This window comes from Jaculus jaculus, chromosome 10 (assembly GCF_020740685.1).
Source record: "Jaculus jaculus isolate mJacJac1 chromosome 10, mJacJac1.mat.Y.cur, whole genome shotgun sequence".
Taxonomy (NCBI): Eukaryota; Metazoa; Chordata; class Mammalia; order Rodentia; family Dipodidae; genus Jaculus; species Jaculus jaculus.
In genome coordinates, this window is record NC_059111.1 from 90,057,423 (window position 1) to 90,080,796 (window position 23,374).

The window sequence follows — 23,374 nt, forward strand, 5'->3', positions numbered from 1 at the left end:
CCTTTTCCTCGCCTCCCCCAAACCCCAATCTCCGGGCCGCCGCAGCTCTCGCTCTTCCTCCCTCGCTTCTCCTCTTCTCCAAGCTCGCCCTCGCCGAGTCCCTCCCCCAAGCCTCGGCGGAGGGGTAGTGGGGGGCCGGGCTTGGCTCCGCGCGGCCCGTGCATTCCAGAGAGCGGGGCCAGCCCGAGCAACAAAGGAGCCGGGCAGTCGGCGGGGAGAGCTCGGGGGGCCGCGGCGCGCTCGCTCGCTCGCTGGCGCGGAGGTGGCGGCTGGGCCCCGGGCTGGCGCGGGGGGCGGAGCCGGGGACGTCTTTGCGCACCCCCACCCCTGCTCCCCGGGAGGACTCCTGGCCTCCATCGCGGGGCCGGGGAGTTGGTTGATAATGGTGTGAGAAGGGGTGGGTGGGTGGGGGAATGGGACTGGAGATCGGGGGACCGGGGGCCTCCCAGGACTGAGGACATCTTCGATCACCAGGCGAGAGAGTTGGAGAAGGGGGAACTTGTGCAGCCCGGCCGGGGCCTCCGCGCCAACCCAACATGGGCCCCGGGCTCCAAAGTTGGAGAAGTTGGGCGCCTCGGAGCCGGGACGCGCGCGGCGTCTGGGGCGAACCGGCTCCGGACTGTGGGCGCTCCCAGGTCGTCTGAGTCGGTTCCGAGGATCCCCGGGATTGCGTGTGTGGCCGGGGCTCGGGGTGGGTGGGGTGGGGAAGGCGGCGGCTCCGGGGAGACCTCGGGGGCTCCCGGGGCTTCTGCTGAGTTGGCGGGTTTGGCCATGGCCGCTGCCCGCCCTGCGCGGGGGCCCCGGCGGCGGCGGCGGCGGCGGCGGCTGCTGCTGCTCACGCGGCGGCTCCTGTGGCTGCCGCTGCTGCTGCTCGCCGTGGCCGCGGCGCTGGTGGAGGTGGTGGAGGGGAACCCCGGCCCGGGGATGGCCTCGGGCGGGAATGCAACCGGGCCCGGGAGCTCCAGGAGGAGCGCGGCGGCCACCAGCCCCCCGCCGCTGCTCAGCCACTGCGGCCGGGCCGCCCACTGCGAACCCCTGCGCTACAACGTGTGCCTGGGCTCGGCGCTGCCCTACGGGGCCACCACCACGCTGCTGGCCGGGGACTCGGACTCGCAGGAGGAGGCGCACGGCAAGCTCGTGCTCTGGTCCGGTAAGCGCGGGAGCTGGGGCCGAGAGACGCGGAGGGGAGGGGAGGGGGCCACTGTTGGAAAAGAAGGGGCTCGGGCCCCGAGTTGCTGGACAGGGTTGGGGGCTGCACACACCCCCCCACACACACACACACACCCGCCCCCGGGAGAACTGGATGGAGGTCGCCAATCGGGAACTTTGGGACCAAGTTGCGTGCGGGAGGCAACGCTCGGTGATGGGGAAGGGAGGGCAAGGGAAGGAGCTTGCAGATCCCATCACAAAGGGCCTGAGCTGGGTGGATGAGAAAAGAATGGGAGTGGGAGGTGCCCCCCCCCCCCCCGTGAGGAGGGAGCTCTCCGCCACCAGAGAGGACTTTTTTTTTTTTTTTGAGAGAGAGAGAGAGAGAGGAGATAGATGCTTCTTCCACTCTGGAAGCAGGGTCGGAGGGGATTCAAGGCAGCATTCAGATCCTGGAATATTTGGAGAGAGAGAGAGAGAGAGAGAGAGAGAGAGAGAGAGAGAGGGAGAGAGAGAGAGAAAGATGAGGCGTTCGGAGGGGAAAGGGTGGGGGTAAATTTGTGAAGGAAAAGAAACCCCTTGGACATGAAAAGGCAAGGGAACTCTCTTGATTTAGGAGATGTCTAGAGAACTGTGATTTTTTGGTGGGGGGGAGGGGCTCTGGATTTCAAGGATTTCAGTTTCCTTATCTGAAAGATGAGAACTCCCATGCACTCTGGAGTCAAGAGGGAAGGAGGCAGGTCTAACTGTTGTCTGTGTGCTCTTTGGAATTGTGGATCCTCGGGCCAGTGAGGGCTGTGGAAGAGCAACATTATGTCTAAGATGTCAAGACCCTGTGGGTGTCTTTCCAGGGTGACTGGATGTCCCAGAGTCTCTATTTGGGGCAGAGTTATGGCTGAGCCTGAAAACTTCAAGTCCTCTCCTCCCCTTTGATAGTGGTTTATTACCCACCTGTCACCTGTCTGGATGGGTAGCCGGAAGGGTGCTGGCCTTGTCATTTCTCACTTTCAGCCAGTGTGATTTAAAAACTGTCCTTGCCAGGTGTGGTGGCACATGCCTTTAATCCCAGCCTTTGGGAGGCAGGGGTAGGAGGATCACAGTGAGTTCGAGGCCACCCTGAGACTACATAGTGAATTCCAGCCCGGGCTGGAGTGAGACCCTACCGCAAAAAAAGAAAAGAAAAGAAAAGAAAAAATCAGGAGCCAGGAGCAAACCTGGGAGTCTCCTTTTGACAGACCGTCAGCACCGACTCTCCTTAGCTTAGCCCTTCCCTTGATGTGATGAGGATCCTAGGGTATGGGGTTAGTGTGTGTAAGTTGCTTGTCATTTCCAACTTGGCCACAGGAGTTGTGCAGGCCACAAAGCTTTGTGCAGATGCTGGGGGGAGAAATGTGGAGGATGGTACCGGTGAGGTAGGGCTGTATCCTATGTGGAGGTTCTAAAGTCAGAACACAGGGCAGAAGCTATAGGTCGTCAACAGTAGCATGGAAGAATCCATAACTTCTATAATAGAAGGCCTACATGCTTTTGCACACACAGTTACGAGAACATGTTTGCATGAACGTGTAACATATAATAGCGTGCAGGATGTAGGAATGAATGTATAGAAGAACTATAATTGTGGTTTCTGAAGTTACATACATGCAGAAGACTAAAGAATAAGAAAAGGGGCCTGGAGAGATGGCTTAGCGGTTAAGGTGTTTGGGTTTGCCTGCAAAGCCAAAGGACCTTGGTTCGACTCCCCAGAATGCACATAAGACAAATCACAAGGGGGCGCTTGCATCTGGAGTTCGTTTGCAGTGGCAGGAGGCCCTGGCACGCCCATTCTCTCTCTCTCTCTCTCTCTCTCTCTGCCTCTTTCTCTCTCTCAAATAAGTAAATAAAAGTAAAGTTTAAAAAAGAAAGAAAGGAAGGAAGAAAGAAAGAAAAAAAGAAAGAAAAGGGGCCTGTAGAGATGGCTTAGTGGTTAAGGTACTTGTCTGCAAATCCTAGGGACCCAGGTTCAATTCCCCAGTACCCACTGTCAAGCCAGATGCACAAGGTCCACACCTGCCTGGAGTTTGTTTGCAGTGGCTGGAGGTCTTGGTGCCGCCCATTCTCTCTCTCTCTCTCTCCCTCTCTCTCTTTCTTTTCCTCTCTCTCTCTCTCTCTCTCTCTCTCTGCGCATACCTTTCATCCCAAGTGGGGAGGCTGAGGTAAGAGGAGCGCTGTGAGTTTGAGGCCAGCCTGAGACTAATTCCAGTTTAGCCTGGGCTATAGCAAGACCCTAATCCCCAAAAAACAAGCCAAAAAAGAAAAAGGAAAAAAAAGGGAATATCAAAGAAAGCTTAAGCGACTTCGTTGAGCACTACCTGAGTAAGACTTGCACCTAGGAGCCAGCTAAATGGAAAATCACTTCTCTCAGCTCTGGACTCTCAGTCGATTCTGTGTTGCTGATGTCAGGAATTGATATTCTCCCTCCTTGTATACTTATTTTGTGGGGCCCGTGGTTGAGGTTTTCTTAGTTAAGCGATGTGTGGAGTTGCCCCTCTGAAACCCCATCAGATTAAAGAAGGGGATGGACCTCTTTGCACATCCTCCTGAGGGCAGCTGCTGAGCCAGCAGACATGGGCATAAAAGCTCGGGCCATTGCTGGTTGTACAGACTCCAACAGAGCTGTGAGCTCTGAGATACCGCTGCCCATCGCCGGCTCAGCCCTCTTCCCCCGGCATATTTGGTTTTCCTCTTCGGTCTTGCTGTTTGGGGTTCTGTAAAGTCGGCCGGAAGCAAGTGTTGGCCTGCGATCTGGATCAGTAGGTGGAAAGGATGCAGGCGAGCCATGTGTGAGAATCGTACCCAGGCCTTCAGCTGGGAATGTAGTGTTCTGTCCTGTCCTGAGTTAGTGGTCCTGAGTCGGTGTGAGGCAGGGTGAGCGTCACCCGGCTTTTGCAGGTGTTCTTGGGGGTGAAGGATAAGGGGAACGATGACCTAGATTGGGCTGGGGAGATGGCTCAGAGAGTAAGAGCGCTTGTCTCAAGCTGGGGGACCTGAGGCTGCCCGAGTTTGATTTCCCAGGACCCACATGCAAACCGTTAAACCCACGTAAAAACAGCTGAGCGTGGCCACACACACACCTGTAACCACACTCCTGTGAGGACACAGAGACTGAAAAATCGGAGACTCTTTCTCTCTAGGAAATACCCAGATGAGTGACAGGAAGGACACCTGACATTCTCCTCTTGTCTCCACCCCATGAACACATCTGCATATACATGTGCATACAACACACTCACCCCACACCACCGAACACATATTATACATGCAAAAAAGAAAAAAAAAAAAACCTAGCTGGGATGCATGCCTTTAATCCCAGCGCTCGGGAGGGTGAGGTAGGAGGATTGCAGTGAGTTCGAGGCCACCTTGAGACTGCATAGTGAATTCCAGGTCAGCCTGGCCTAGAGCCATGCCCTACCTTGAAAAACTAAAACAACAAAAAAATTATCTTTATCTGTAAACTTTTTTGGGGTTCAAAAGCATTTTTTGTTTTATTTTTTTCCTTTTTATTGACAGCTTCCATACTTATAAACAATAATGGGAATTCCCTCCCCCACTTTCCCCTTCACAAATCTACACTCCATCATTTCCCCTACTTCTCTCCATTAGTCTTTTATTTTTTTAATTTTTACTATTTCACTATCTGTGAACTTTTGAAGATGTATATATTTTTTTTCTCCACAGCTATCCACACATTCATTCCATTGTGTATTGAGTATGTCACATCCTGGATAGGTACTGAGGCATATCAGGAAGAAGATTATAGAAGTGATTTTCCTACCTGGGCATGGTGGTGCATGCCTTGGTAGGAGGATTGCTGTTGAGTTCGAGGCCAGCCTGGGTTAGGGTGAGACCCTACCTTAACAAAAAGAAAAGAAATGATTTATCTAACTTTATAAGAGAATGATACAACTAGATAGGTTTTAGCAATGCCTGTGAAAAGTATTGTGAAAGCCAGGCATGGTGGTACATGCCTTTAATCCCAGCACTCAGGAGACAGAGGCAGGAGGATCACCGTGAGTTTGAGGCCACCCTGAGACTACATAGTTAATTCCAGGTCAGCCTGAGCCAGAGTGAGCCCCTACCTTGAAAAACAAAAAAAAAAAAAAAGAAAGAAAGAAAAGTATTGTGATATTGTAGGTGCAGAAGGAACACAAAAGAAGGAAAGCAAAGGAAGATTCCCAGAGGAATTTACATCTAAACCATGACCGAAGAAATAAGCAGGGACTGGAGAGATGGCTCAGTAGTTAAAAGCACTTGCTTGCAAAGTCTGACACCCCACGTTTGATTCCCCAGTGCCCATATAAAGCCAGAAGTTGCACATGTGTCTGAAGTTTGGCTGTAATGGCAGAAGGCCCCAGCATGTTTTCTTTCCCTCTCTCTCCCTTTCTCTGTCTCTTTCTATCTCTTTCATAAATAAAAAATAAATGGAAATGTTGGATGTGGTGACGCACGCTTTAATCCCAGCACCCCCGAAGCAGAGGTAGGAGGGCTGCTGTGAATTTGAAGCCAGGCTGAGGTTACAGAGTGAGTTCCAGGTCAGCCTGGGCTAGAGTGAGATCTTACCTCAACGCCACAACACAACAACAAAACAAAACAGAAAAAAGAATGGATAAAAGGAAATAGCATGTGCAAAAAGTTCAGAGATAAGAGGGCTTGGTACTTAGAAATAAATATAATATGTCAGGCACGATTGTGCACGCCTTTAATTCCAGCACTCAGGAACAAAGGTAGGAGGATTGCTGTGAGTTCAAGGCGACCCTGAGTCTACATAGTGAATTCCAGGTCATCCTGAGCTAGAGTGAGACACTACCTCGAAGAAACAATAAATAAATAAAGTAATTGGACCAAAGCATACCGGGGTAAAACCTAGAGAATTAGGAAGTCAAAGATTCATACTTTGCATTAAGTTTGGATGTTATCAGAGAATGAATAACAAGGACTGGAGTCACGCTCTGATAGGGAAGGTATTTAAGCAAGGAAAAGATAAAATTGTATCTGAATTTTCGGAAGATCTCTTTGGGTCAGGTGTGGTGGTACATGACTATCATTCTACTGTAAGCCCAGTATTTGGGAGACTGAGGCATGGCCACACACATTTGTAACCTCAGTCCTGTCCTGGGCTCTGTGTGTGTGTATGTGTGTGTGTGTGTGTGTATGTAGAATTACTTGGACTTGCCTTGGAGAGATCATTTATCTGTTAAGGTGCTTGCCTGCAAAGCCAAAGGACCCAGATTCGATTCTCCAGGACCCATGTAAGCCAGATGCACAAGGTGGTTCATGTGTCTAGAGTTTGTTTACAGTGGCTGGAGGCCTTGGTGTGCCCATATTTTCTCTCTCTCTTTCTCAATAAATAAATAAATAAGAATTACTGGGACTTCCTGACCATTAAAACAGCAAAAACAAAACGGGCTGGAGAGCCGGGCATGGTAGCATAGGCCTTTAATCCCAGCACTCAGGAGGCTGACGTAGGAGAATTGTCACAAGTTCTAGGCCACCCTGAGACTACATAGTGACTTACAGGTCAGCATGAGCTAGAGTTAAACCCTAACCTCAAAAAACAAAAACAAACAAACAAAACACAGGAGCTGGGGAGATGGCTCAGTGGTTAAGGCTCTTGCCTGTAAAACCTAATTACTCGGTTCGATTCCCCACTACCCACATAAAGCCAGATGCACAAAGTGGCACATGCATCTGGAGTTCGTTTGCAGTGGCTAGAGGCCCTGAATGCCCATTCTCATTCTCTCTCTCCTTGAAAATAAATAAAAAGATTTAAAAAAAAAAAAAAAAAAACACAGTGAAGCTGGGCATGATGGCAAATGCCTTAAGTCCCAGCACTTTGGAGGCAGAGGTAGGAGGATCGCTGTGAGTTCGAGGCCACCCTGAGACTGCACAGTGAATTCCAGGTCAGCTTGGGCTAGAATGAAACCCTACCGAAAAAAACAAAACAGAGCCGGGCGTGGTGGCACATGCCTTTAATCCCAGCACTTGGGAGGCAGAGGTAGGAGGATCGCCGTGAGTTTGAGGTAACCCTGAGACTACATAGTGAATTCCAGGTCAGCCTCAGCCCAGAGTGAGACCCTACTTCGAACCCCCCCCCCAAAAAAAAAAAAAAACAGTGAAAAACGGCAGCTCTGGGTTAGTAGAAGGTTCTTTCTCAAGGAAACAGGCAGATGCGTGGAAAGAAAGGAAGAAAGGACTCCTGACATTCTACTCATGCCTCTGAATGCATGCACAGAGAGCACATGCATTGGACACACACGTACATACATCACATAACAAACACATCACACATACGCTACACGCACACTAAGAAACAGGCTGACAGACAAACAAGAGAAGCTGTTCAAAGCAGAGAAGGAAGGCCTGGAGTCTGGCTGCTTGATCCGGACATGGGTGAAACAAGTCATCCAGGTGCAAGCTGATGGCCGTCAGGCTTGAGGTACCAGGACGGCAGAGGGTTGGACCGATCCCAAGGTGTCAGAGTTGACTTGCTGATGGGTTGAACATGGACGGGGCATGATGGAGCAGGAGGACCCAGGAGGTTTCAGGCTTCTATGGAAGGCGGTGCTTTTTCTTACCACTGGGATGGAGAATTGTAGTGGCCTTGGAGGTTGAGGAAGGGTGTGTGGCTTCAGTTTTAAACTGTGTGAATTAGGGCTGGAGAGATGGCTTAGTGATTAAGCGCTTGCCTGTGAAGCCTAAGGACCCCGGTTCGAGGCTCAATTCCCCAGGACCCAGGTTAGCCAGATGCATAAGGGGGTGCACGCATCTGGAGGTCGTTTGCAGTGGCTGGAGACCCTGGCGCGCCCATTCTCTCTCTCTTTCTCTCTCTGCCTCTTTCTGTCTGTCTGTCGCTCTCAATTAAATAAAAATAAACAATAAATAAACCATGTGAATCAGTGTTCTCATTGCATATCTACCTGGAAATTCCCTGCAGAGTTGGGAAATAGAAGTTGTTGTAGAGGACTGAAGAGATGGCTTAACGGTGAAGGCGCTTGCCAGCGAAGCCTAAGGGCCCATGTTCGACTCTTTAGATCCCAAGTAAGCCAGACACACAAAGGCGAGGCACATGCAAGGTGGCACATGCCCACTAGGGGGCGCAAGCGTCTGGTGTTCAATTGCAGTGACTGAGGCCCTGGTGCGCCAATTCTGTTTCTCTAAAAAATAAATAAATAAATAAATAAGAAGTTGATGTAGACAAGGGGCTTCTGGATGGATTCCGTGAGTGAGGAAGGTTATAGCTAGGTTGATCTAGTTTCTGGGCGTCCATAAAATTCAGGGCTCTGTGCCAGGCATGGTGGCACATACCTTTAATCCCAGCACTAGGGAGACAGAAGTAGGAGGACCACTGTGAGTTCGAGGCCACGCTGAGACTATATAGTGAATTCTAGGGCAGCCTACGCTAGAGGGAGACCCTACCTTGGAAAAACAAACAAACAAACAAACAAAACCCCCAAACAAAATCAGGTCTGTGTTTTTCATCTCTCTGGATTTGGGCTTCTTTACTCACTTAGTGTCTTTCCCCATTACAGCTGGAAATGCCTCATCCCAAGCATTCCAAACTGACCAAACAAACATAATGTCTAAGCCACGGTCCACCTCAGGCCAAATCTAAGTGGGACAAGAAAGCAAGAAAGAAAAGCCTGCAGTTAGTAAGGGAATGGGTCCCTGAGAGCCAGCACGTAGCCTCCTCACCTGGACCCTGACTGTACTTTTCAGTCATTATTGAATGTGTTACCCAGCCAGCAGGAAGTAGACCAGTTGGGAGTGATTTCTCACAGGCCTCTCGGACATCACATTGAGAGGTGAGGGGAGGATGTGGTGGGTTATGTCTGGTAAATTGCAGGGACAGGTCAGGAGGAATTTCCTTAAGGTTGTTTACAAAACAGGTTGGTGATCAGGATGAATTAAAAAAAAATAGATAAAAGAAAAGAGCTGGAGAGATAGCTTAGCAGTTGAGGCACTTACCATTCTCTCTCTCTCTGTCTGCCTCTTTCTCTCTCTGTCTCTTGCTCTCTAATAAAAATAAACAAAATTAAAATTAAAAAAGCCCCGCATGATGGTACACACCTTTAATCCCAGCACTCAGGAGGCAGAGGTAGGAGGATCTCTAAGAGTTCGAGGCCACCCTGAGACTACAAAGTGACTTCCAGGTCAGTTTGAGCTAGAGACCCTATCTCGAAAAACCAAAATAAATAAGTAAATAGAATATGGGGCTGGAGAGATGGCTTAGCAGCAAAGGCACTTGCTTGCAAAGCTTAAGAACACAGGTTCAATTCCCCACGTAAGCCAGATTTACAAGATAGTGCATGTGTCTGGAGTTCGTATGCACCAGCCATAGACCGTGGCATCCTATTATGTGTCTCTCTCTCTCTCTCTCAAATAAAAAGTAAAATAAAATAAAAATAGATATATGACCAGGCATTGTGGCACTTGCTTTAATCTCAGCCCTCAGGAGGCTGAGACAAGAGGAGCTGCAAGGGCTGGAGAGATGGCTTAGCAGTCAAGCGCTTGCCTGCGAAGCCAGAGAACCCTGGTTCAAGGCTCCATTCCCCAGGACCCATGTTAGCCAGATGCACAAGGGGGCACACACATCTGGAGTTCGTTTGCAGTGGCTGGAGGCCCTGGCACACCCATTCTCTCTCTCTCTCTCTCTCTCTCTCTCTCTCTCTCTCTCTCTCTCTATCTGCCTCTTTCTCTCTGTCACTTTCAAATAAGTAAAATAAACCAAAAAAATTTTAAAAAAAAAAAAAAGAGGAGCTGCAAGTTTGAAGCTAAGCTGGGCTCATGGCAATGCCTTTGTCCTCCCTCCCTATCTCTCTCTCTGTGTGTGTGTGTGTGTGTGTTTATATATAAGTAGGGAAGTATGAAAATACAGAAAAATGCTCTGGAGAGATGGCTGAGCAGTTAAGGCCTTTGCCTGCAAAGCCAAAGGATCCCAGTTCAATTCCCAGGATCCATGTAAACCAGATGCACAAGAGGCGCATGCATCTGGAGTTCATTTGCAGTGGCTGGATGCCCTGGCACGTCCATTCTCTCCCTCCCTCCCTCTCTCTCTAGTGAATATGTTGTGGTTTGACTTTAAAAAAAAATTATTTAGCTGGCATGGTGGCGCATGCCTTTAATCCTAGCATTCAAGAAGCAGGGAATCACTGTGAGTTTGAGGCCATCCTGAGATTACATAGCGAATTCTACGTCAGCCTGGGCTAGAGCAAGACCCTACCTCAAAAACAAACAAAAAAAATTATTTAATTATGTAAGAGAGAGAGAGAAGCAGATATACTGAGAGAATGGGTACCCTAGGGCCTCTAGCCACTGCAAATAAACTCCAGGTGAATGTGTCACCTAATGCATTTGGCTTTACATGGGTACGGAGGAATTGAACCTGGGCCTCTATGCTTTGCAGGCAAATGACTTAACTTCTGAGCCATCTCTCCAACCCCATGGTTTGAATTTTTTTGTTTGATTATTATTATTATTATTTTGTTATGTTAGGGATCAAATCTAGAGCCTTCTGCATATGGACTAAGCAAGCACTTCATCATAGCTGTAACCCCTGCTCCTATTGCTTTTTTGTTTGTTTGTTTTGAGGTAGGGTCTCACTCTAGCTCAGGCTGGCCTGGAATTCACTCTGTAGTCTTAGGGTGGCCTCGAACTCACAGGGATCCTCCTACCTCTGCCTCCTGAGTGCTGGGACTAAAGGCGTGCGCCACCACACCACACACACAATCTTACTTTTGATCCTGGTGTGGTAGGTGGATCATTGTGAGTTCGAGGCCAACCTGGGTCTACAGAGTGAGTTCCAGGTCAGCTTGGGCTAGAGTGAGACCCTTTCTCGAAAAACAACAACAACAACAAAAATGCTATCTTATTTTCACCTTGTCTGTGTGCCTCCTGTTGGACAGATGTGTGAACATTTTTTTGTGTGTGTGTGTGTGTGCATGTGTGTGTGTGTACATGTGCACCTCATGTATGCGCATGCACAAACCTGTTCATTTCCCAACGTACTTGAGACGGAGTCTCTTGCTCAATACATCGGAGATCCCCAGCAGTTCTCCAGCCTCCGCTCTCCGTGGTCTGGGGTTACAGACCTGTGGGAGCCACACCCAACTTTTTTTATGTGAGATTGAATTTGTTAGTCTCTGGCCCGAGAGGCCCTCATGCTTAAGCAGCAAGTGCTTTTAACCTCTGAGCAATATCCTCAGCCTAGAAATTCTGAACTTTAATATAGTTATTTAGCAAACATTTTGTGAGTACTGCTTATTTAACTCTTACTTACAACACTATGTTCTTAGGGCATGGTGGTGCACACGTTTAATCCCAGCACTCAGGAGGCAGAGGTAGGAGGATCACTGTGAGTTCAAGGCCACCCTGAGACTACATAGTGGATTCCAGGGCAGCCTGGGCTAGAGTAAGACCCTACCTCGAAAAAATAAATAAAATACTATACTATTACTATTCAGTCCTAAAAACGAATGAAATCCTGTCGTTTGTGACCACATGGATGGTATTAGAGGTCACATAGTTGGTATCATGGCCAAGTGGTGTAAAGTGCTGGATTAAGGAATTAGAGGTCACAGAAAATGAAGTACTGCATGATCTCTCATGTAGAATCTAAAACAGTTGATCCGATGCAAGTTGAGAGTAGAATGGTGATTAACAAAGGCTAGGATAGTAGAGAGTGGGAAGGATGGGGAAAGGTTGATTAATGGTTAAGTTATACTTAGGAGCAAGAAGCTTTGGTGGCTACAAATAACAATTAGGTATTACATTTCAAAAAACGAGAAGACCGGGCGTGGTGACGCACGCCTTTAATCCCAGCACTCGGGAGGCAGAGGTAGGAGGATCACCATGAGTTCGAGGTCACCCTGAGACTACATAATGAATTCCAGGTCAGCCTGGGCTAGAGTGAGACCCTACCTCGAAAAAAAGAAACACACACACACACACACACACACACACACACACACACACAAAACTAGAAGAGTTCAGGTGTGGTGGCACCTGCCTTTAATCCCAGAACTTGGGAGGCAGAGAAAGCAGGACTGCCATGAGTTCAAGAGCAGATTTGTCTACAGATTGAGTTCCAGGTCAGCCTGGGCTACAATGAGACCCTGATTAAAAAAAAAAAAAGTGTGTGGTGGGTGCTGGAGAGATGGCTTTTCTGTGAAGCCTAAGGACCCAGGTTCGATTCTCCAGATCCCACGTAAGCCAGGTGCACATGGTGGCACATGCATCTGGAGTTCGTTTGCAGTGGCTAGAGGCCCTGGCATGCCCATTTTCACTCATTCTCTATCTCTCTCTCCCTCCGTCTCTAATAAATAAATAATAAAAAAAATTAAAAAAATAAAATAACAGAGCCAGGTGTGGTGGCGCACGCCTTTAGTCCCAGCACTAGGGAGGCAGAGGTAGGAAGACTGCCATGAGTTTGAGGCCACCCTGTGACTATAGGGTAAATTCCAGATACAGCGAGACCCTACCCCCCAAAATTAATGAATGAATGAATTAATAATAGTTATAGGACCATAAAGGAGAGAAACTGTAGAAGTGTAGAGCTGGAGGTATAACTCCATAGAAAAATGGATGAGCCCTTGAGTTCAGTTGCCAGTACCAAAAAGTTTAAAAAGAAATACAATGAACTAAAGAAAAAGAAACAAGTTTGTGATTCTAATGCGTGCTCTATGAGCACACACACTATTTGCAAGCAGAGAGAGAGAGAGGAGAGAGAAGAAGAGAATGGGTGCTCCAGGGCCTCTGGCCACTGCAAATGAACTCCAGATACATGTGCCACTTTGTGCATCTGGATTACGTGGGTACTGGGGAATTGAATCTGGGTGGTTAAGGTTTGCAGGCAAATGCCTTAACCACTGAGCCATCTCTCTAGCCTGCAATGACCATTATAATATTCAGCCGATGAGTAACTTAAACAATAATTTGAGATATCTGCAACAAAAATACTTGAGTTTTTTAAATTTTGTATTTATTTATCAGAGAGAGAGGCAGGTAGAGAGGGAGAGAGAGAATGGGCATGCCAGGGTCTCCAGCCACTGCAAACAAACTCATCTGGAGGATTGCCATGAGTTCGAGGCCACCCTGAGGCTACACAGTGAATTCTAGGTTAGCCTGAACGAGAGTGAGACCCTACCTTGAAAACCCAAAAAATCTGATATTAATTTTTTCACCGCCGTCTACCACAGCTGGTCTGGACTAGTGCAACTTTTTTCCGGTTTCTCCCCTTCCCCACCCAGCCTGATCATCCACACCTCACACAGTGGCTAGGCTGAACTTTAATTTTTTTTAAAGCTCGCATTCTTCATATTTATTTATTTATTTATTTATTTATTTATTAAAGATAGAGAGAGGGACAGAGAGAGAGTAAGAATGGGCACACCAGGGCCTCTAGCCACTGCAAATGAATTCCAGACACATGTGCCACCTTGTGCATCTGGCTTACGTGGGACCTGGAGAATTGAACCTGGGTCTTAGGCCTCACAGGCAAGTGCCTTAACCACTAAGCATCTCTCCAGCCCCTTAAATATATTTTTAATAGACAGTCAGTACAGTTCATACCTTCAATTTGCAGTTTTAAAAAATATAATTTAATTTATTTATTTGAGAGAGAGATGGTGGCTTACAGAGAGACAGTGAGTATTGACATGTCATGGCCTCCTGCCACTGCAAACGTACCAGATGGGTACACGTGCCACTTAGTGAATCTTGGTTTAGATGGGTACTAGGGAATCATACTTTGATCCTTAGTCTTTGCAGACAAGTGCCTTAACTGCTGAACCATCTCTCCGACCCATACTTACATAGTTTTATTTTTTTGTTTGTTTGTTTGTTTTGAGATAGGGTCTCCCTCTCGCCCAGACTGACCCAGAATTCACTATGTAGTCTCAGGGTGACCTTGAACTCATGGTGATCCTATTACCTGCCTCCCGAATGTTGGCTACAATTTTTCGTCTTAATAATGGTGAAGGTACTGGAGAGATGGTTCAGTGGTTATGGCGCCTGCCTGTAAAACCTAGTGACCAGAGTTCAATTCCCCAGTACCCATGTAAAGCAAGATGCATAAAGTGATGCGTGCAGGGGCTGGAGAGATGGCTTAGCAGTTAAGCGCTTGCCTGCGAAGCCTAAGGATCCTGGTTCGAGGCTTGGTTCCCCAGGTCCCACGTTAGCCAGATGCACAAGGGGGCGCACGCGTCTGGAGTTCGTTTGCAGAAGCTGGAAGCCCTGGCGCGCCCATTTTCTCTCTCTCCCTCTATCTGTCTTTCTCTCTGTGTCTGTCGCTCTCAAATAAATAAATAAATAAATAAAAATTTAAAAAAAAAGTGATGCGTGCATCTGGAGTACCTTTGCAGGGGCTAGAGGCCCTGGCACACCCATTGTCTCTCTCTTTCACTCTCTCCCTCTCTTTGCTTGCAAAAAAATAAATTAAAATATTTTAAAATAATGTTGAAGGGCTGAAGAAGTGGCTTAGTGGTTAAGGCGTTTGCCTACAAAGCCAAAGGATCCAGGTTCAATTCTTCAGGATCCACATAAGCCAGATGCACAAGGGGGCACATGCTCTGGAGTTTGTTCACAGCTGCCAAAAGCCTTGGCACACCCATTCTCCCTCTCTCTTTCTCTATCTGCCTATTTCCCTATCTCAAATAAATAAGAATAAAAAATATTTTTAAAAAATATGTTGAGAATCCGGGAGTGATGGTGCATGCCTTTAATCCCAGCACTTGGGAGGCAGAGGTAGGAGGATCACCATGAGTTTGAGGTCACCCGGAGAGTACATAGTTAATTCCAGGTCAGCCTGGGCTAGAGTGAGACCCTATCTTGAAAAACCAAAGAAGAAAATAATAATAATGATGATGATGATGATGATGATGATGATGTTGAAAAAGTGACATGCATTACACAGAAGTCATACCTCTGCTTTTGCATTTGGATTCTTTGACAGGCTAGCAGTGTATGGTTTGATCCTTTCTCCAGTTGATCGCCGGCAGCCACAAGCCACAAGCCACAGCCCGGTTAGCTGTTCCTACACACGGGGAAGCATGCTGTGTGGCTATGCTAGGATGCTCAGTAGTTCAGGGATTTTAAAAAAACATTTATTTATTTATTTGTTTGTTTATTTTATATATAGGGAGGGAATTAACACATCAGGGCCTCAGCCACTGCAACTGGACTCCAGACGATTGTGCCACCTAGCGCACATGTGTGACCTTTGTGCATCTGGCTCACATGGGATCTGGAGAGAGATAGAACATGGGTCCTTAGGCTTCACAGGCAAGTGCCTTAACTGCTAAGCCATCTCTCCAGCCCTCATTTATTTATATATTTGAGTGAGAAAGAGCCAGATGGAGAAAGAATCGGTGCAACAGGGCTTCCAGCCACTGTAAACAAACCCCAGATGCATATGCGACCTTGTGCATCTGGCTTACGTGGGTACTAGGGAATTGAACCTGGTCCTTAGGCTTCACAGGCAAGTGCTTCAACCACTAAGCCATCTCTCCAGCCCAGTTCAGGGATTTTGAATGCATTTTCCGTTTGGGATGTTTTCATTTCAGGATTGGTGGACATGGAGCCCTCTCATAAATCAAGGAACATTGCATACCTCCTTGTGACTGTGGTCCCCCAATGCTGTTTTCCATTTAAGCACAGACATCTAGAATTTCAAGGACTGGGTCCTCCCTCTAGGTGATAAAGGCTCCCCAGGTTATTCTGCTTTGAGGCAAGGGGGAGCTGTTACCTCACTATATTGCTTCGTAATTGCCATAACTTTCTTGGCAGCTTGGAGCAGACTCGATGCCATGAGAGCTGAGACTAGGCCTCACGCTGGTATTATTATTATTTTTTAAAAATTATTTATTTATTTATTTGAGAGCGACAGACACAGAGAGAAAGACAGAGAGAGAGAGAGAGAGAGAGAGAATGGGCACGCCAGGGCTTCCAGCCTCTGCAAACGAACTCCAGACGCGTGTGCCCCCCTGTGCATCTGGCTAACGTGGGATCTGGGGAACCGAGCCTTGAACCGGGGTCCTTAGGCTTCACAGGCAAGCGCTTAACCACTAATCCATTTCTCCAGCCCTCACGCTGGTATTATTAATAACAGCTAGCCTTCCCCAAGCACTTATGACATGACAGCTATTGTGCTAAGCACATTTGTTGTGGTGTCTCTCACTCTTCTCTATGGTTCCACAAAGCACATCTATCCTCCCCATTTGACAGATGGGGAGCCTGAGGTTAGAGACAGAGATTAAGTACCCTGTCCAAAACCACACAGCCAGGAGCCGGTGGAGCCGAGATCTGGACCCGAGCAGGCATATGTCAATGCCATGTTCCTTACCCCTCATTGCCTACCTCCAAAAGGGTGGTTACCTAACCCCAGCAGCCTGATGGTGTGATAGCAACATCCGTGGAAGATTCTCCTTAGGCATCTTTCTTGCTTGGGATGTAGTTTTGTTTTATAAGTATTTATTTATTGTTCATTATTTGAGAGCAGTTGAGGGGAGGGCAGATGGAGAGAGAGGATGGGTGTGTCAGGGCCTTTAGCCACTATAAGCCGACTCCAGATGCATGCGCCGCCTTGTGCATCTGGCTTACGTGGGTCCTGGGGAATCAAACCTGGGTCCTTAGGCTTCGTAGGCAAGTGCCATAACCACTAAGCCATCTCTCCAGCCCGAGATGCAGGTTCTGGAAGCAGAGGTGCTTTAGGCAGGGCCATGGGCGAAGACAGCAGGGTAAGCCTAACCACTGAGAAGAACAGGTAGAGCCCCGGGCTGGGGTGGGTGTGCCGGAGACTCCTGGGGATTTCTGTCTGCTGACAGCATCTTTCCTCTCTCTGCACTGGACAGAGCCTCCTCTGTTTCTGTCCGTCTGACCTCCTGTTTCCTCCTCTGGCTCTGGAGTTCCTGGCTCCTCTGACTACTTCTTCTTAAGCCCCTCACCTCTTCTCTTTCTACTTCAGCTTGGTAAGAGGAACAAGGGTCGTGGGGGCTGGGCAAGGGGAAACATCTCCTGGTTCTAATGAGTGGGTCCTAAAAGGGGTGGGTGTCATAGCTCTCTACCCCAAAAGAGGCCCTAGGGAAGGGGAAAGAAAGAAAGAAAGAAAGAAAGAAAGAAAGAAAGAAAGAAGGAAGGAAGGAAGGAAGGAAGGAAGGAAGGAAGGAAGGAAGGAAGGAAGGAAGGAAGGAAGGAAGGAAAGGGGGAAGAAAGAGAGAGAAGAAAAGAAAAGATTATGCCCTGAAATGGTCACTCACACCACCATTCAGGGTTCAATCAGAGACCCTACCACACCTCAGCAGGGAATTTGGAAACGCTCGTTCTTAAGGACTTTAGTTGAATTACAGTGTATATACTAATGCAGGAATCACAAGCTTGATTGGCACAAGATGAATGCACTCATGTAACCATTATCTAATCCAGAGACAGATGATCCCAGAGACCCAGGAGCACCTCTCTGGGCCGTCCTGTAGTCAGCATCACTGGAGTGGGGGTGGAGGGAACAATGACTTAAGTATTCTGCTGGCATTTAGGTGAGCAAGGTCAAGTGGTATTAAATGCCCTACAATGCATGGGTCAGTCCTGTAGCATACCGAATGTCTTGCCCAGATGTCCTGTTGAGAAATGATGGGGGCAAAGGCCCCGGGGGCAGAGGTTATGGCTGTGACAGTAAGCAGGTCCATGGGGAAGGGTTTTCATGTGTCCACACTGTCACCACCCCTTAGGCCTCCGGAATGCCCCCCGCTGCTGGGCAGTGATCCAGCCCCTGCTGTGTGCCGTGTACATGCCCAAGTGTGAGAATGACCGCGTGGAGCTGCCCAGCCGTACTCTGTGCCAAGCCACCAGAGGCCCCTGCGCCATCGTGGAGCGGGAACGGGGCTGGCCCGACTTCCTGCGCTGCACCCCAGACCACTTTCCCGAAGGCTGCCCCGTGAGTGCTCTGAAAGGCGAGATTGTGGCAGACAGGCTTGGCATAGGGCAGTGTTGAGCAGGATGCCGGGGAGCCAGAGCTTTCTCTCCTGAGAGCCCCCTGAGTCCCTAGCTACAAGGTCTATGAGTCAGAAACCCAAGCTGCGACTCACCGGCTGGCCAATCTATTGAGGTTTCTTTATTGACCCAAGATAAGCAGTTTAGTCAATCATTTTATTTTTAATTTTTTTTTGTTCATTTATTTATTTATTTGAGAGTGACAGAGAGAGAGAGAGAAAGAGACAGAGAGAGAGAGAGGGATTGAGAATGGGCACGCCAGGGCTTCCAGCCACTGCAAACGAACTCCAGACGCGTGCGCCCCCTTGTGCATCTGGCTAACGTGGATCCTGGGGAACTGAGCCTCGAACCCGGGTCCTTTGGCTTCACAGGCAAGCGCTTAACCGCTAAGCCATCTCTCCAGCCCTAGTCAATCATTTTTGAGTGCCCACTCTGGTAGGTATTGAGGAGTTATAGGAGACATGGATGACAGGAGCCTGTCTTCAAGGATTTCATTATCTAAGTTTTTTTTTTTTTTTTTTTTATTTAAAAGTGACAAAGAGACAGAGAGTGAGAGAAAGAGAGAGAGAGAGAGAGAGAGGGAATGGGCACGCCAGGGCCTCCAGCCACTGCAAACGAACTCCAGATGTGTGCACCTCCTTGTGCATCTGGCTAACATGGGACCTAGGGAATCGAGCCTCGAACTGGGGTCCTTAGGCTTCACAGGCAAGTGCTTAGCCACTAAGCCATCTCTCCAGCCTGGATTTCATTATCTATATAGGAGTTGGGGCATGTACATAGAAAACCACTGGAGACAGGAAGACAGAGGGGTGTGATCTGGTCTGTGGGAAAGGAGAGATCTGAAATGGTAAAACTAAGTGTAAGAATGGTAGAGAAGCCAGACGTGGTGGCACAGGCCTTTAATGCCAGCACTCAGAGGCAGAGGTAGGAGGATTGGTGTGAGTTTAAGGCCACCCGGGCACTACATAGTGAATTCCAGGTCAGCCAGGGCTAGAGCAAGACCCTATCTTGGGGGGAAAAAAATATGGTAGGGCCGGGCATGGTGGCACATGTCTTTAATTCCAGCACTTGAGAGGCAGAGGTAGGAGGATCTAGAGGCCATCCTAGGACTACATAGTGAATTCCACGTCAGCCTGGGCTAGGGCAAGACCCTACCTTGAAAAACCAAAAAAAAAAAAAAAAAAGAATGGTAGTGATATACTAAATTGTTATTACCAAATACCATTATGAACACTTTATTAATCTAATCATTAGATCCTACCATAAACTAGAGGCTACGATCTCATAGATGGAGAAACTGAGGCATAGAGCAATCCAATAATTTGGTGGGGTGGGGAGGAATTCACTCTAGCCCAGGCTGACTCGGAACTCTGTAGTCCCAGAGTGGCCTTGAACCCAAAGACCTGGAATGCACCGTATAGTTGGGACTGGTTTCAAACTCACAGCGATTCTCCTGCCTCTGCTTCCACAGTGCCGGGATTGCAGGCAGGAACCCCCATGCTGGGCCTGAGAGGCCAATGAATGCGCCCGAGGCTGAGCAGCCACTGAGTGCCAAGGCTGGGGGTGGGGTTAACCTCCAGCCACCAAGCCTGACCCACTCTTTTCTTTTCTTTTCTTTTTTTTTTTTTTTTTTTTCCATACAAGTGGCTCACCTTGACTTACCTCTCCCCTTGGAACTCCCTTCTCCCTTTCCCCGGTGGCAGAATGAGGTGCAGAACATCAAGTTCAACAGTTCAGGCCAGTGTGAAGCGCCCTTGGTACGAACGGACAACCCCAAGAGCTGGTACGAGGACGTGGAAGGCTGCGGCATTCAGTGCCAGAACCCGCTCTTCACCGAGGCCGAGCACCAGGACATGCACAGCTACATCGCCGCCTTCGGCGCCGTCACCGGCCTCTGCACGCTCTTCACGTTGGTGGGTGGCGCCTCCAGAGTGAGAAGGGCCCCACATTGACAGCACTGGGGGGGGGGGTCCTGGGAACAGAATCAAATCAGGTCATCTGCAGCAGCAGAACCTTTCAGAATGGCTCCTCTCTCTCTTTAAAAAAAAATTTATATATATATATATATATATAATATTTATTTATTTATTTATAAATTTGGTTGAGAGAAAGAGGCAAAGAGAGAATAGATGTGCCAGGGCCTCCAGCCACTGCAGACAAACTCCAGGCGCATGTGCCCCCTTGTGCATCGGGCCTACGTGGGTTCCAGAGAGTCGAACCGGGATCCTTTGCCTTTGTAGGCAAATGCCTTAACCACTAAGCAATCTCTCCAGCCCTAATTTTATTATTATTATTATTATTATTATTATCAACTTCCATAATTATAGACAATAAACCATGATAATTCCCTCGCCCCTCACTTTCCCCATCGCAACTCCACTCCATCATATCCCTTCCCCTTCTCAATCAGTCTCGCTCTCTCTTTCTCTCTCTCTCTCTTTTTTTTTTTTTTTCAAGGTAGGGTCTCACTATAGTCCAGGCTGACCTGGAATTTACTATGGAGTCTCAGGGTGGCCTCGAACTCATGGCGATCCTCCTACCTCTGCCTCCCGAGTGCTGGGGTTAAAGGCGTGCGCCACCACACCTGCGTCTCTCTGTTATTTTGATGTCATCATCTTTTCCTCCTGTTATACTGGTCTGTGTAGGTAGTGCCAGGCACTGTGAGGTCATGGGTATCCAGACCGGTCTGTGTCTGCAAGAGTGCACTGTGAGGGGCTTCCTTTGGCTCTTACCTTCTTCTCTCTGTAGGCCACCTTCGTGGCTGACTGGAGGAACTCAAATCGCTACCCGGCAGTTATTCTCTTCTATGTCAATGCGTGTTTCTTCGTGGGCAGCATTGGCTGGCTGGCCCAGTTCATGGACGGTGCCAGGCGTGAGATCGTCTGCCGAGCAGACGGCACCATGAGGCTTGGGGAGCCTACGTAAGTGGTGTGGGGACACAGCGGTGAAAGTACGGGAAGGAAGGCTGTAATGGGCATGTGTCACAAAGGGGAGGGATTGGACTTGAAGGTGTATTTCAGGGTTTTTTGTTGTTGTTGTTATCGAGGTGGGGGTCTCACTCTAGCCCAGGCTGACCTGGAACTCACTATGTAGTCTCATGGTGGCCTCGAACCCAGGGTGATCCTCCTACCTCTGCCTCCTGAGTGCTGGGACTAAAGGCGTGCACCACCATGCCCAGTCTTTTTTTTTTTTTTTTTTTTTTTTTTGAGGTAGGGTCTCACTCTAGCCCAGGCTGCCCTGGAATTCACTGCGCAGTCTCAGGGTGGCCTCGAACTCATGACGATCCTCCTGCCTCTGCCTCCCAAGTGCTGGGATTGATTAAGGGTGTGCGCCACCACGCCTGGCTGTGTCTGTTTGAAAGTGTGTACTTTGGAGCCTCTTGGCATCTTACCTGGGTCCTAACTGCTAGGAACCCCTCCTGACCTAAGCTAGACCAGGGGGCTTGGGGACAGAAGGAGTACAAAACGCCCTCCCCAAATGACACCGCACATTTCCACAGCTCCAATGAGACCCTGTCCTGTGTCATCATCTTTGTCATCGTGTACTACGCCCTGATGGCTGGAGTGGTCTGGTTTGTGGTCCTCACTTATGCTTGGCACACCTCCTTCAAAGCCCTGGGCACCACCTATCAGCCTCTCTCAGGCAAGACTTCCTACTTCCACCTGCTCACATGGTCACTCCCCTTTGTCCTCACCGTGGCAATCCTCGCTGTGGCCCAGGTATGGTGACTGGAGGGGAATGGGGGGGGGACCTCGAGGGAGTGGGCTTAGGGCAGGGAGCCAGTGATTCACCGTCACTTCCACCTTCCTGCTACAGGTGGATGGGGACTCCGTGAGTGGCATCTGTTTTGTGGGCTACAAGAACTACCGGTACCGCGCTGGCTTTGTATTGGCCCCTATTGGCCTGGTGCTCATTGTGGGAGGTTACTTCCTCATTCGAGGTGAGTGACCAGGCCAGGGCACCTGCTGCAGGAGAGAACGAGCAAGGGCTACTACCTCCTGTTTCACAGAGAGCAGCTCAGGCCTTGGTGCAGTATGTGGGGAGGCTAACCGTCTAAGCAGGCTCAGGATCAAGAGTATTGCTACCTTTGTGTAGGCCAGAAAAGGGTTCCCCTTCCTCCAGAGCCATGACCAGGGCTCCTGGCTTTTTTTTTTTTTTCAATTTTTTTTTTTTTTTTTTTTTTTTTTTTTTTCGAGGTAGGGTCTCACTCTGGCTCAGGCTGACCTGGAATTCACTATGTAGTCTCAGGGTGGCCTCGAACTCTCGGCGATCCTCCTACCTCTGCCTCCCGAGTGCTGGGATTAAAGACGTGCGCCACCATGCCCGGCTTCTTTTCAAAATTTTTTTAAAATTTATTTATTTATTTATTTGAGAGCGACAGACACAGAGAGAAAGACAGATAAAGGGAGAGAGAGAGAATGGGTGCGCCAGGGCCTCCAGCCTCTGCTAACGAACTCCAGACGCGTGCGCCCCCTTGTGCATCTGGCTAACGTGGGACCTGGGGAACTGAGCCTCGAACTGGGGTCCTTAGGCTTCACAGGCAAGCGCTTAACCGCTGAGCCATCTCTCCAGCCCTCTTTTCAAATTTTTATTAACAACTTCCATGATCATAAAAAGTATCCCATGGTATTACCCTCGCTACCCCGACTTTCCCCTTTGAAACTCCACTCTCCATCATATCCCCTCCCCATCTCAATCAGTCTCTCTTTTATTTTGATGTCATGATCTTTTCCTCCTCTTATGATGGTCTTGTGTAGGTAGTGTCAGGCACTGGAGGCCATTTTGTGTCTGGGGGGAGCATGTTGTAAGGAGTCCTACCCTTCCTTTGGCTCTTACATTCTTTCTGTCACCTCTTCCACAATGGACCCTGAGCCTTGGAAGGTGTGATAGAGATATTACAGTACTGAGCACTCCTCTGTCACTTCTTCTCAGCACCATGATGCCTTCGGAGTCATCCCAAGGTCACTGCCATCTGAAAAGAGAAGATTCTCTACCCAAAGTGAGAGTAGCATTAACATAAGGGTATGAACATTAAGAGAAGTGCTTACTGGGCAGTTTGATAAGCATAGTATATACATTTAGCCAGGCAGCAGAAGACGTTACACCCCTGGCGCCTGGCTTCTTGAGGGGAGCTGGGGCTGGATTCCATGCCCTTATCACTCCTTGGCAGGGTTCACTTGTGTGGTGAACACCTTCGATAACCTACCCC

At 48.9% G+C, this 23,374-nt stretch overlaps 1 protein-coding gene across 1 annotated transcript in view; it reads left to right on the plus strand.

Annotated features, from left to right (window-relative positions):
- The first annotated feature begins 771 nt into the window (after positions 1-771).
- Smo (smoothened, frizzled class receptor) overlaps positions 772-23,374 on the plus strand; it is a 30,950-nt gene continuing 8,347 nt past the window's right edge. The window contains exons 1-6 of the mRNA XM_004661125.3: positions 772-1,150; positions 17,904-18,109; positions 19,869-20,078; positions 20,914-21,086; positions 21,665-21,884; positions 21,982-22,105. Coding sequence (XP_004661182.3) covers positions 772-1,150; positions 17,904-18,109; positions 19,869-20,078; positions 20,914-21,086; positions 21,665-21,884; positions 21,982-22,105 — 1,312 coding nt within the window. The remainder of the gene's footprint in view (positions 1,151-17,903; positions 18,110-19,868; positions 20,079-20,913; positions 21,087-21,664; positions 21,885-21,981; positions 22,106-23,374) is intronic.